At 45.3% G+C, this 14,160-nt stretch overlaps 1 protein-coding gene across 4 annotated transcripts in view; it reads left to right on the top strand.

Annotated features, from left to right (window-relative positions):
- The window catches only part of LOC137317446 (NACHT, LRR and PYD domains-containing protein 3-like), a 71,608-nt gene that overhangs the window by 41,807 nt on the left and 15,641 nt on the right, over positions 1-14,160 (top strand). The window contains exons 3-8 of one of the 4 annotated variants that reach the window (XM_067980791.1): positions 7,987-8,153; positions 9,513-9,594; positions 10,619-10,712; positions 13,145-13,302; positions 13,619-13,790; positions 13,896-13,961. In XM_067980791.1, the coding sequence (XP_067836892.1) occupies positions 10,649-10,712; positions 13,145-13,302; positions 13,619-13,790; positions 13,896-13,961 (460 nt within the window). In that variant the 5' untranslated portion in view covers positions 7,987-8,153; positions 9,513-9,594; positions 10,619-10,648. Of the gene's footprint in view, positions 1-5,060; positions 5,606-7,986; positions 8,154-9,512; positions 9,595-10,618; positions 10,713-12,178; positions 12,283-13,144; positions 13,303-13,618; positions 13,791-13,895; positions 13,962-14,160 lie in introns of those variants that run through there. The other 3 variants (XM_067980790.1, XM_067980789.1, XM_067980792.1) reach the window with 3 other exon arrangements.

Below are 14,160 nucleotides of genomic sequence, written 5' to 3'. Positions count from 1 at the left end.
CTCTTTTGTCCATGTTTGGATCAAGGCTGTAATGAGATCTGGAGCCAAGTGGTCCTGGCGGAACCCAAACTGAGCATCGGTGAGCAGGTTATTGGTGAGTAAGTGCCGCTTGATAGCACTGTCGACGACACCTTCCATCACTTTGCTGATGATTGAGAGTAGACTGATGGGACGGTAATTGGCCAGATTGGATTTGTCCTGCTTTTTGTGGACAGGACATACCTGGGCAATTTTCCACATTGTCGGGTGGATGCCAGTGTTGCAGCTGTACTGGAACAGCTTGGCTCGAGGCGCAGCTCGTTCTGGAGCACAAGTCTTCAGCACTACAGCTGGGATGTTGTCGGGGCCCATCGCCTTTGCTGTATCCAGTGCACTCAGCCGTTTCTTGATATCACGTGGAGTGAATCGAATTGGCCGAAGACTGGCTTCCGTGATGGTGGGGATATCGGGAGGAGGCTGAGATGGATTATCCACTCGGCACTTCTGGCTGAAGATGGTTGCAAACGCTTCAGCCTTGTCTTTTGCACTCACGTGCTGGACTCCGCCATCATTGAGAATGGGGATGTTTGCAGAGCCTCCTCCTCCCGTTAGTTGTTTAATTGTCCACCACCATTCACAACTGGATGTGGCAGGACTGCAGAGCTTTGATCTGATCCGTTGGTTGTGGAATCGCTTAGCTCTGTCTATAGCATGTTGCTTCCGCTGTTTAGCATGCATGTAGTCCTGAGTTGTAGCTTCACCAGGTTGGCACCTCATTTTTAGGTACGCCTGGTGCTGCTCCTGGCATGCTCTTCTACACTCCTCATTGAACCAGGGTTGATCCCCTGGCTTGTTGGTAATGGTAGAGTGAGGAATATGCCGGGCCATGAGGTTACAGATTGTGCTGGAATACAATTCTGCTGCTGCTGATGGCCCACAGCGCCTCATGGATGCCCAGTTTTGAGCTGCCAGATCTGTTCTGTATCTATCCCATTTAGCACGGTGGTAGTGCCACACAACACGTTGGATGGTGTCCTCAGTGCGAAGACGGGACTTCATCTCCACGAGGACTGTGCGGTGGTCACTCCTACCAATACTGTCATGGACATATGCATTTGCGACAGGTAGATTGGTGAGGACGAGGTCAAGTAAGTTTTTCCCTCGTGTTGGTTCGCTCACCACCTGCCGCAGGCACAGTCTAGCAGCTATGTCCTTCAGGACTCGGCCAGCTCGGTCAGTCGTGGTGCTACCGAGCCACTCTTGGTGATGGACATTGAAGTCCCCCACCCAGAGTATATTTTGTGCCCTTGCTACCCTCAGTGCTTCCTCCAAGTGGTGTTCAACATGGAGGAGGACTGATTCATCAGCTGAGGGAGGACGGTAGGTGGTAATCAGCAGGAGGTTTCCTTGCCCATGTTTGACCTGATGCCATGAGATTTCATGGGGTCCAGAGTCAATGTTGAGGACTCCCAGGGCCACTCCCTCCTGACTGTATATCACTGTACCGCCACCTCTGGTGGGTCTGTCCTGCCGGTGGGACAGGACATACCCAGGGATGGTGATGGAAGAGTCTGGGACGTTGGCTGAAAGATATGATTGTGTGAGTATGGCTATGTCAGGCTGTTGCTTGACTAGTCTGTGGGACAGCTCTCCCAATTTTGGCACAAGTCCCCAGATGTTAGTAAGGAGGACCTTGCAGGGTCGACTGGGCTTGGTGTTTTGCCGTTGTCGTGTCCGGTGCCTAGTCGTCCGATGCCGGGTGGTCCGTCCGGTTTTATTCTTATTATGACTTTTCGTAGCGAGATTTTACAACTGAGTGGCTTGCTAGGCCATTTCAGAGGGCAATTAAGAATCAACCACATTGCTGTGGGTCTGGAGTCACATATAGGCCAGACCGGGTAAGGACGGCAGGTTTCCTTCCCTAAAGGACATTAGTGAACCAGATGGGTTTTTACGACAATCTGGTAGTTTCATGCTTTTCCCTGCCGCCCTTCTTAAACAAAGGCACAACATTTGCTACCCTCCAATCTTTAGGCACCTCACCTGTAGCTGTCGATGATTCAAATATCTCTGCTCGGGGACCCGCAATTTCCTCCCTAACCTCCCATAACGTCCTGGGATACATTTCATCAGGTCCCGGAGATTTATCTACCTTGATGCGCGTTAAGACTTCCAGCACCTCCCTCTCTGTAATATGTACACTCCTCAAGACATCACAATTTATTTCCCCAAGTTCCCTCACATCCATGGCTTTCTCAACTGTAAATACCGATGTGAAATATTCATTCAGGATCTCACCCATCTCTTGTGGTTCCGCACATAGATGACCTTGTTTATCCTTAAGAGGCCCTACTCTCTCCCCAGTTACTCTTTTGCCCTTTATGTACTTGCAGAAGCTCTTTGGATTCTCCTTTGCCTTATCTGCCAAAGCAATCTCATGTCCCCTTTTTGCCCTCCTGATTTCTCTCTTAACTCTACTCCGGCAATCTCTATACTCTTCAAGGGATCCACTTGATCCCAGCTGCCTCTGCATGTCATATGCCTCCTTCTTTTTGAATAGGGCCTCAATCTCCCGAGTCATCCAAGGTTCCCTACTTCTACCAGCCTTGCCCTTCACTTTATAAGGAATGTGCTTACCCTGAACCCTGGTTAACACACTTTTGAAAGCCTCCCACTTACCAGACGTCCCTTTGCCTGCCAAGAGACTCTCCCAATCAACTTCTGAAAGTTCCTGTCCAATACCATCAACATTGGCCTTTCCCCAATTTAGAATTTTAACTTTTGGGCCAGACCTATCATTCTCCATAGCTATCTTAAAACTAATGGAATTATGATCACTGGTCCCAAAGTGATCCCTCACTAACACTTCTGTCACCTGCCCTTCCTTATTTCCCAAGAGGAGGTCAAGTTTTGCCCTCTCTCTCGCCGGCCATCCACATACTGAATGAGAAATTCCTCCTGAATACACTCAACAAATTTCTCTCCATCCAAGCCCATCATGCTATGGCTGTCCCAGTCAATGTTGGGAAAGTTAAAGTCCCCTACTATTACCACCCTATTTTTCTTGCAGCTGTCTGTAATCTCCTTACATATTTGCTCCTCAATTTCCCGTTGACTATTTGGGTGTCTGTAGTACAATCCTGTCAAAGTGATCTTTCCCTTCATATTTTTCATTTCTACCCATATAGACTCAGTGGGCGAACCCTCGGATATATCCCCTCTCACTACTGCCGTGATGTTCTCCCTAATCAAGAACGCAACCCCCCCTCCTCTCTTACCTCCTGCTCTATCTTTCCTATAGCATCTGTACCCTGGAACATTGAGCTGCCAGTCCTGCCCCTCCCTTAGCCATGTTTCAGTAATATCTATAACATCCCAGTCCCATGTGCCCATCCATGCCCTGAGTTCATCTGCCTTGCCCATCAGACTTCTTGCATTGAAATAAATGCAGTTTAATCTAGACTTCCCTTGGTCTTTGCCCTGCTTTCTCAGACCATCTGTCCGGTCATGTTCTGTACACTCTCCCTTACTGCCTTTTGTTTCTGTCACCACTTTACTTCCCACTGACTTCCTGCATCGGTTCCCATCCCCCTGCAACATTAGTTTAAACCCTCCCCAACAGCACGAGCAAACACTCCCCCGAGGACATTGGTTCCAGTCCTGCCCAGATGCAGACCGTCCAATTTGTCCTGGTCCCACCTCCCCCAGAACCGGTTCAAATGGCCCAGGAATTTGAATCCCTCCCTCTTGCACCATCTCTCAAGCCACGTATTCATCCTAGCTATCCTGTCATTCCTACTCTGACTAGCCCGTGGCACTGGTAGCAATCCTGAGATTACTACCTTTGTGGTCCTACTCTTTAGTTTAACTCCTACCTCCCTAAATTCAGCTTGTAGGACCTCATCCTGTTTTTTACCTATATCGTTGGTGCCTATATGCACCACGACAACTGGCTGTTCACCCTCCCCCTCCAGAATGTCCTGCAGCCGCTCCGAGACATCCCTGACCCTTGCACCAGGGAGGCAACATACCATCCTGGTGTCTTGGTTGCGTCCGCAGAAACGCCTGTCTATTCCCCTTACAATCGAGTCCCCATATCACGAGAGCTCTGCCACTCTTTTTACTGCCCTCCTGTGCAGCAGAGCCAGCCACGGTGCCATGAACCTGGCCACTGCCACCTTCCCCTGGTGAGCCATCTCCCACAACAGTATCCAAAACGGTATACCTGTTTTGGAGGGAGATGACCGCAGGGGACCCCTGCACTGCCTTCCTACCCTTCCTCTGTCTGTTGGTCACCCATTCACTATCTCCCTCAGTAATTTCCATTGACTTCAGTAACATTAACTTCCAGCGAATATCCTGCAATTTTCTGCGTCTGGCCCGAGGAACTTCAAATCTCGGTTTGTTCTTCTTCGAGCAGGTTAAGTGGAGATTTCATAGTGGAGTTTTGATTGGGTAGATATGGAGAAACTGTTTCCACTGGCAGGAGGGTCGCTAACCAGAGGACGCAGATTGATGAGAATTGGCAATAAAGCCAGGGGGGAGATGAGTGGAATTTTCTTTACGCAGCGAGTTTTTCTGATCTGGAACCGAATGCCTGATAGGGCTGTGGAAGCAGATTCGTGTTTAAAATCTACCCCAATGACTCTGTCTATAACCGATGCTCTGTCTGTCCAGTCGCTCGCGGTGAACAAATTTGTTTAGTAACTTTCAAAATGGAATTGGATAAACACTTGTAAAGGAGAAAGGTTGCAGGACCATTGGGAAAGTGCAGGGGAGTAGGATTAAATGGATAGCTCTTTCAAAGAGCCAGCACAGACAGCAGGGGCCGAATGGTCTCCTTCTGTTCTGTCTGCTTCAAATCAATGGGGGGATTGTAAATCGAAGCATTTACATAATTTGAGCACTTAATACGAAACTTAACTCGCATCAAAACCACGTGAATCATCAGGTAGGAAGAGTAAAGGCAACGCGAGGTTTCGGGTTATGCGCCTCACGATCTTAAAATGTCAGTAACATTCAGCGGAAGAGGTGACAGCGAGGTTGATGTGCGCTGACACGCCCTGGAGGGCTCCACTCAGATTGTGTCGAGCGGAGAGGAAGGCGGGGAGATCAACCGAATCCACGAGTACCACAGTCCTGACTGGGGACAGGGAGAGCAAGGCGGGGAGATCAGCCGAATCCCCCAGTACCAGAGTCTTCACTGGGTACAGGGAGAGCAAGGCGGGGAGATCAGCAGAATCCCCGAATATCAGAATCTTCACTGGGGACAGGGAGAGCAAGGCGGAGAGATCAGCCGAATTCCCGAGTACCAGAGTCTTCACTGGGTACAGGGAGAGCAAGGCGGGGAGATCAGCCGAATCCCCGAGTACCAGAGTCCTGACTGGGGACAGCGAGAGCAAGGCGGGGAGATCAGCCGAATCCCCGACGATCAGAGTCCTGACTGGGGACAGGGAGAGAAAGGCGGGGAGATCAGCCAAATCCCCGAGTATCAGAGTCCTGACTGGGGACAGGGAGATTAAGGCGGGGGATCAGCCGAATCCCCGAGCACCAGGGTCTTCACTGGGGACAGGAGCCGTGCGGACCAGATCTCATGTCGCTTCAGTCTTTTCATTGGATGAATTGGGTGAGTGACTGAGAATGTCTCAGAGTGGGGGATTATATCGAAGGAAACACATTTCTGCATTAAGTGCAGAGCTCGTCGCACACACGGTTCTGGGTAGAACCGGATGGTGATCAGAATGAAAGATAAAACCTTATGCAGAGAATTAATCAACACCAAATGCCGTTGATCCCATTATTCTCAGGTGAATGTTAGGATCGAATTGAAACCCAGAGCTACTTTAATCAGAACACAGTGGAATTGAATAAACCTTCTTGTAAAAAAAACAAATTGAAGGGGGAACTGAGAGGGTTTCAAAATGTCTGCCCCTGAGTGACACAAAGTAAAAGCAACATGCTGAAACTTGCAGAGACAGAGGCGAACGGTTTCCGTTTTTGGGAACTCACTTCCTCCAACTTTTTATCGATAAGAGCAAGAGGTTTTTGTACTTTGCACGTTGTCTGCACTTGCTTTGTCTGATTCAACGTTTGATATGGAAAAGTATCTTCTGGAAATTTAACTTGTTAAATACCGGTCTGTGTAGGATTTTAGAAGTGGTTGATGGTTAAAGGTTAGATTTCATCATCCTGCTGCTTCTCCCCAACAGAAAATACACACAGATACTCTGTCACTCATTGATATACAGAGGCATCCTCTGTCTCCCTCTCTCACACACACACTCACTCTTTTCTCTTTCTCTCTCCTCTCTCTGCCTCTCACATACGCACACACTCAGTCAGTCCCTTACTGATACACTTTGTGTCTCCCTCCATCACATATACACACACCTGCTCAGAGTCACTCAGATATACAGATGCATCCTCTCTCTCTCGCTCTGTCTCTCTCATAGACACATAAACGCACATTAAGAGTCTCACAGTTATACAGAGGCATCCATTGTCTCTCTCTCATACTTATACAATCCTCAGTTGCCCACTGATAAAATCTGTTTCACGCTCCCTCTCTCATATACGCACACACATTCAGATTCATTCATTGATACAGATACGCAAGCACTTCCCCTATCTCTCTCTATCAAACACACAAAGAGTCACTGACTGATATACACACGCCTCCTCTCTCTCTCATATGGTGCACTGCCATCGTTTGGGGTCGGTGCCCTCGAGTGCCTGCCCCGCCTCTTGTGTAAACTGTCATCCTGTGGTAACACAGTGCCCTCCCCGCTCCGTTGTATCAGACACGGGAGAATGTCATCCTTGGGTGACACCGTGCCCTCGCTAATGTGTGAGTTCTTCGATCATATCCATTGTGTTTGGAGAGTGGCCCCGATAAATCTTTCAACTCCAATTCCCCATCAACTATTGATATTTTTGGGGATAGTGATTTGATTTATCCTAAAACTAAGAGTGGGCCATATTTGTCCACACGTTCTACTTCAAATCATTCACTTACTGATCCTGATTTTATCTAATCAGAAATATTTTATTACAGGCATGTGAATGAGTTGTAATCTATCGTCCAGTTGTGTACATCAATGACCATTTATAGCAAAATAAAAACTAGTTAATTGCTGAGAGCTTCTATTTTCTCTTGTTCTCTTAAATATGGTCAACGTTCCCTCCACATTCCCACACTGAGGTGTTGTTATTACAGATAATAATTATTTGACGGTTAAATATTCCAAATAAAAGCTCTCACTTGTAGTTACAAACGTTCCATCCCCACCCCCACATGCCATAACTTTGGAATTTGCAGCTAACTGGAGAAACATCCAGCCTCTGAGTCAGGAACTGTCAATTCAAGACGGTTAGAAACCCAGTCCACAGCTGTGAACAGGACTTTTACTCATTGGAGTGTCCACAATAAACAGTAACACTCAAAGCAGGGGAAATCTCTTCTTTCTGTGATAAATCAGTCCCATGTTGTGTTATGTTATGTAAATATTCAGTGAAGTGAACTCACTAAAATAGTCACACTTCCCAGTCACGGTGTTGGGGCAGTACAGCTGCCTTCTGTGGGTCGAACCATGTCGCTGAGGATATTGTCCCATCAACTCTCCCTGTTTGTCGATGATGCCACTAAAATACACTTGGAAATTGGGAATCTGGCCCATGGATGGAGTTCAGCCAGAAAATATAAAGGAATGGCCACTGATTCAAAAATAGCAAATGTGATCCCCAAAACAGGGGCAGGACATGGAGAAGGAATTGCCTCTAACTGGGGCTGGAGAATGAAACGATCACATATTGTGGTCGGGGTGGTAAAGAGACATGGAATGTGGAACAGAGTTCATCAAACAGTTTGTTCATTCAATCAAATATTTGTTATTCAATTGTTTAAGTTTCAATTACTTTTATTTTAATTAAACATTCGAGGAAAAGTGCACATTACATTCTACTTCACACCGTCAATATTGGTCTCATTTTCTGCCCTGCCATCATTAGATCTCCCGGTGAATGACGGAGTGATTGCGAAAAGTTCACAGCTGGAAGTAAACAGGGATTGTCGACTGAGGAACAACAGCAGGTGAATCAGCACAGGATTGAGAGAGCAGCAACCAGAGAGAACCCTTCCGATTCAAAGAGCTTCCATAGATCGACTGGGGAGAAAGGTAAGAGAAAGTCCCATTTCCTCAGATAAACACTGGTCCTGTCGACAGTCCAGAAATGTTACAAGGTAAGGGGGGAAATGGTGAGAATGAGACTGGGAGAGTCTGATAACCGAGTACAATTATCCAGCATGAGGCCGTGCAATGAAATGTGAAGTGAGATCAGTTTCTGTCTCAAAACACACAGTCACAAATTAATCTTATGTGTGTTTTAGAGTGAAGGGGTCTGATCTAAGAGGTGACTCCAGTCTGAGGGACAGCCCAGCAGATATATAGTGTCTCCCCGCGTCCAGCACCAACTCGGAAAGAACCCGTCTTTATGGTCCCCATAATATCGATATTACACTCTGTGTTAATGTAGTACCAATGTAACGAATCTTACAACACCAGGTTATAGTCCAACAGCTTTATTTTAAAATCATAAGCTTTCGGAGGCTTTCTCCTTCGTCAGGTGAGTGTCGGAATCCTTGAACATTACCGCATTTATGGTCACAGAACAATGCCTGGGTGATTGCAGATAATCTTTCCAACTGCCCGTTGTCAAGACAATCAACGGGATTGAACAGTGTTCAGACAGTGAAACATTAGGTACCAGACTACTGAATATAGAGTTGGAAAGATTATCTGTAATCACCAGGCATTGTTCTATGACTATCAATGCTGTACCTTCCGTGGAATCCCACACTCAGCTGACGAAGGAGAAAGCCTCCGAAAGCTTGCGATTTTCAAATAAATCTGTTGGACTATAACCTGGTGTTGTAAGATTCGTTACATTTGTACACCCCAGTCCATCACCGGCATCTCCACATCAATGTAGTACCAAACAGCGTTAACGAATTGAAATATATTTCATATCCAGCTATCAAAATAAATCATCTTGCAATTCTGAACTGGATGCGAAGTTTTACACAATGTTATTTCCTATCAGTAAATCTATTTCTGGATTTCACGTTTGCAGTTCAATTAAATTATTATCATTTCAATATAAATTGGTGATAAAATGATGGGGAAATTTTATTTTTAATAAAGATTTGTAAAATTTCTTCCATTTGATTATTTTGTGGGTTGTGTCAGAATAAAGACCATCCTAAAACCGATTTCTTCGACCAAAATGATGGCCATTTTCATTCTGATTCGGCTTCTGTGATGCACCTTGGGATGTTTTTTCGAGGTTAAAGGTTCTGTGGCAATGCAAGTTGTTGCTGTTGTGTGCTTTTATACTAGTGTCAGTGTGAGTGAAACAGCAGCAACTGAATTTTACAAAATCCCAAACTTGGTTATAAATTAATGCCGGTGAATAACTTCAACTATAGTTTGGAGAAATTACTGATCCGAGACATAATCACTTTTACATTTCCACAGTGATGAAAGGAAAGGACATTGACTGATAGTTTGATTGGTCGGCACGTCCGTGAGATACACGCACACAGCGAGACACACACAGGTGATTGTATAAAAACAGTACAATCTGCCATTGACGATTTATGGTGTTTATTGAGATTGTAAGAACCCTGGCGACATTCCATAAATTAGGACTGTGCATCACCGAAATGTTTAAAGTTACACAATTCATAACATTAATATTAGAACAGTGGTAAATCTCCTCACCTCCTACAGTGCTCATTAGTGTTAATATTAGAACAGTGGTAAATCTCCTCACCTCCTAAAGTGCTCATTACTGTTAATGTTAGAACAGTGGTAAATCTCCTTACCTCCTAAAGTGCTCATTACAGTTAATAATTGAACAGTGATAAATCTTACCTCCGACAGTGCTCACTAGTGTTAATATTAGAACAGTGGTAAATCTTCTCACCTCCTACTGTGCTCATTAATCAGCTGCTGACACCATGAGGAATGTGATGAATATTTTCTAACAGAAGCACCAACTAGGACACATCTCCATGAACACACGCACACTGTCACTGCCCATACAGACCAGAGGAATCACACTCTGCTATATATTGTATATGTGGATAGATATCATATTCATAAAGTAACAGGATTTAAAATCAAAACTCAACAAATCAAAAATACCAAATACTTATGTGAATAAAATAATACAATATCACCAGACTGTGTTAAACCGAGTGAAGGGTCATTTAATTCACCAATGATCACCCTGCTCCATATTTCCTTCCAGAATATTAACTACCTGAGGAATAAAGCTGTTTTTGATCTGCAATGTGCGAGTGAAGCTTACAAATGGGCCCTCCCAGTGCAGAGTCTCGGCCGACAGTAACTGGGTTGTGGAGATCAGCGGGACTTACTGGATTTCACGGGGCAGCTGTCTGTGTCACACCAGATGTGGAGTGTTGATCATAACACTCAGGAAATGCTCGATATTAGAGATAACAGCTGTTGCACTGATGGGGGAAGAGGGGCTTTGTAACATGTTTAACAAGGGAACGCTCTCCTGCTCATTTTAATATTTCTGTCTAACTCTCCTATTAATATTATATTTATTACAGAGCATCAGAATCTGGGAATTTGTCACCACCATGGCTGAAGGTTCAAACAGGGGAGAAAAGCCAACATCTTCAACAAGAATGAGAATGGACACAGGTAGGTTCAGCAAATTCTTCAAAATTGAATTTCTGTCCTGACAAAGGGTCCAGATCACGAGCAAGAACCTGCAGCTCACACTGGAAGAGGTAACTGCGCAGATACTGTGAAGATAGGGGGAAGTGAGTTACCATCTCGAGGGACAGTGCAGTCACAGGTGGAGGGATCTCCTGAGTATTGGAACTGTCCAATAGATACCTGGTGTTGGGGACTGTAAGGTGGTTAGAGACAGTGACTCAGAGGATGGTCTTCCTGAGTAACAGTGTGAGATCGGGCAGCAGGGGGACACCCCGCGTGGGGCAGGGGGTGAGAGGCAGGTGGGTCACAGGAATGGTGGAATGATAGTGGTGGGATATTCCATAGTCAGGGAATACACAGACTCTTCTGTAGCACTGAGCAGGTCCCGAATGGTAAGTTGCCTCCCTGGTGTCAGAGGGAAGAACATCCTGGAACAGGTGGGACCATCTCTGGGATGGAAACGAGAGCAGTGAATAGTTATGGTCGGAATCAATAACACGGAGAGAAATACATTTATGGTGGGAATATTAAGGCTCAGGGTCTAAACTAAAAACAAGGCCTCTCGCTGGTGATCTCCGAATTGGTTTGCACTGGGCTGCTTAAGGAGGTAGGCAAATGTGTGGCTGCAGGGCTGTAGCAGGAGGGAAGAGTACACGGTCTTCGGGACAAGAGTGAGTTCAGGGAGAAGGGAAGGGACAGTCACGGTCTGAACCGACCAACAATAGTTTTACAGACTGGGTGAATGGAGCAGGAGGGAAGGGTTCACGGTCTTGGGGACTGGAGCGAGTTCAGGGAGAAGGGAAGGGACGGTCACGGTCTGAACTGACCAACAATGGTTTTACAGACTGGGTGAATGGAGCAGGAGGGAAAGGTTCACGGTCTTGGGGACTGGCGTGAGTTCAGCGAGAAGGGAAGGGAAGGGACGGTCACGGTCTGAACCGACCAACAATGGTTTTACAGACTGGGTGAATGGAGCAGTGGGAGGGTTTCAGCTGATATGACTGGAGGATGGGGAAACTCCGGATCTGAGACAAGAGAGTGGAATTAATGAAACCTGGAGCAGGAACGAAGATTTATGAAACAGTGAAAAGTTATTAGCAGGTAAAAAGGAAGGTGGTTTTGAAATATTGAGGGAGAAAGTCACTTGGTATTAAAAAAAACAAGAAACGAAAATGGGTCAACATTACAAAAAATCGGAGTTAGGATTGTGTGTTATGTCTGTGAATAAACAAATCATTCCAAACACATTCGGAAAATCAGAAACATGACAGATGTGATCTAGTATCTGTAAGACAGGGCCAGAGTTCACACAAGGCTCAGAGCGAAATGCTCCTGGTTATAACATTTTGAGGGGAGAGAAAAATACCCCTGGTCTTCAGTATTAATAAAGGTTCTATGACAGAGCTGGAACAATAACAAATTGTGTTTATGTTGCAAATTTAATGTAGTAAAACGACCCAGGGTGTGTGACGGGAGCGATTATCAAACACAATTTGTCACTGAATCTAATAAGGAGATATGAGGACAGGAGACAAAAAGCTTGGACAAAGAGGTAGGTTTTAAGAAGAGTCTTAAAGGAGGACAGAGGGATGGAGAGGTGTAGAACATAAGGCTGTTCCAGGGAGCTGTGTTAAGATAGAATCCATATGTACACAGTTAAGTAATAGGAAGGGAAATAGCACAATTCTCGGTGGGTTTTGCAGGCCAGCAATCAGTGGAGGTGAGATAGAGGGGAACTGGGGGAAACTAGTTGTGGATGAAGGTTTGGGGAGATACAAAATATTTCCTTTAATTTCTAAAAATGATGGTGGAAGTGGAAGTGTTGGTGCACTAGAAGAGGATGTGGGCCCATAATTAGAGAAGGATTTGGATCTGAGAAACTTCGCTGAGGTGGATAAATCACTGGGCCCAGAGATAACACACCAGAGGCTGTTAAAGGAAGTTAGAGAGGAGATAGGAGGGACCCTGACCACAATTTCTCAATCCTCGATTGTTATCAAAAATATCCAGGTAGACTGAAGGAGCCCAAGTAATATGTCTGGTAAAATAAGGAGAGAGGCTCAACGGTAACTGGAGACCAATTAGTCTCTGTCAGTAGTGGGCAAACTCCTCGAATCTGTAATTCCAGGTAAAATTAGTGAACATTTAGAGATACAGGGGAAGATCAGGGGGGGGGGGGGGCGGCAGGAACTGATTCGCTGCAGACAAGCCGTATTTGACAAATTTAATACAGCTTTGTTGAGAGGTGACCATATAGATGGATGGGATGCAGCACAGGCGATGTACATGGGTTTTCAGAAGGTGTTTGATAATGTGGCTCACAAGGCGGCTTCATCCGTTTGGTATATGAGGAAATGTAGCCGCCCGGATGGAAAGACAATAATGTGTTTAGTTTTGTCCATTTTTGTTCACAGATCCAATCACTGAGTTCCTGACAAAGTGCGACAATTACCAGCTGTTCCAGTTGACGAAATTCTACCGGGACAGACTAGAACAGGCTATTGAAGAAGTGGTGGACGGAGTCAGCTCGTTGTTAACATACGCGAGGCATTTCAGTGGACAGGAACATCGGGTAAGTGGGAGGGACACAGAATGAGTTTGGATTATTTAAACATCACAGAACTAACAGGATATCAGATCTGAGAATCATAGAATGTGACAGAATAGAAACAGGTCAAATAGGAAAGAAATGGATCAAACTGAAAATACAGTGAATCTGAAACAATGATACGAAGAGGTGAAAATCCCCAGTGGATCGTTCAGTATCTGTATAAAGGGCAGGGGAACGGTTCGGGTATAACTCTTGTGTTGTCTAAAAACAAAATGGAAACAGTTTTTGTGGGACTGGGAAAAGGAGAGACCAATATATTCATTATTATTCTTGACAGAAAGTCGTTGATCTCGTGGAGAAGGGAAACAGGGCGGACAGTTCCAAACTTCTCCTAAATCTGGTGATGGAGAAAGGCTCTCGGGCCCGAAGGGTGATGTGGGAATCCTTTGTGAAAATGCACCTTGTGATACCAAAGTTGGACAAAATACTGAAACAGATGCAGGAACTTGGTACGGTAAAATGACACACTGAATTCAATTTCAGATTGAAACACTGTAGAATTTACTATAATATTACACAGATCTGATTTCATGAAAGCTCATTGATTTAAACAGGTCCTGATCCATTTGATTCTATGAACATCGGACGAGGTTTATCTGAAATACCCAGTCACCTGAAAGGTAAGTGATGAAATGGGGATTTCAAACCCTTTATTTCACTTCTGAGAATCAGAATGTTTGACTGCAGTCATTTATTGGAGATTGTCACAATCTGGGAATCAGAACTTCAAGGGCTGGGGAACAGAAATTAACCTCGTTTAGATTTGTCATCAATACTCAACTATTCTGTGTAGATTCAAATTACAGATCATAAGATTTC

Source organism: Heptranchias perlo, unplaced genomic scaffold (assembly GCF_035084215.1).
Source record: "Heptranchias perlo isolate sHepPer1 unplaced genomic scaffold, sHepPer1.hap1 HAP1_SCAFFOLD_62, whole genome shotgun sequence".
NCBI lineage: Eukaryota > Metazoa > Chordata > Chondrichthyes > Hexanchiformes > Hexanchidae > Heptranchias > Heptranchias perlo.
This window is presented reverse-complemented; position numbering and strand designations above follow the sequence as displayed.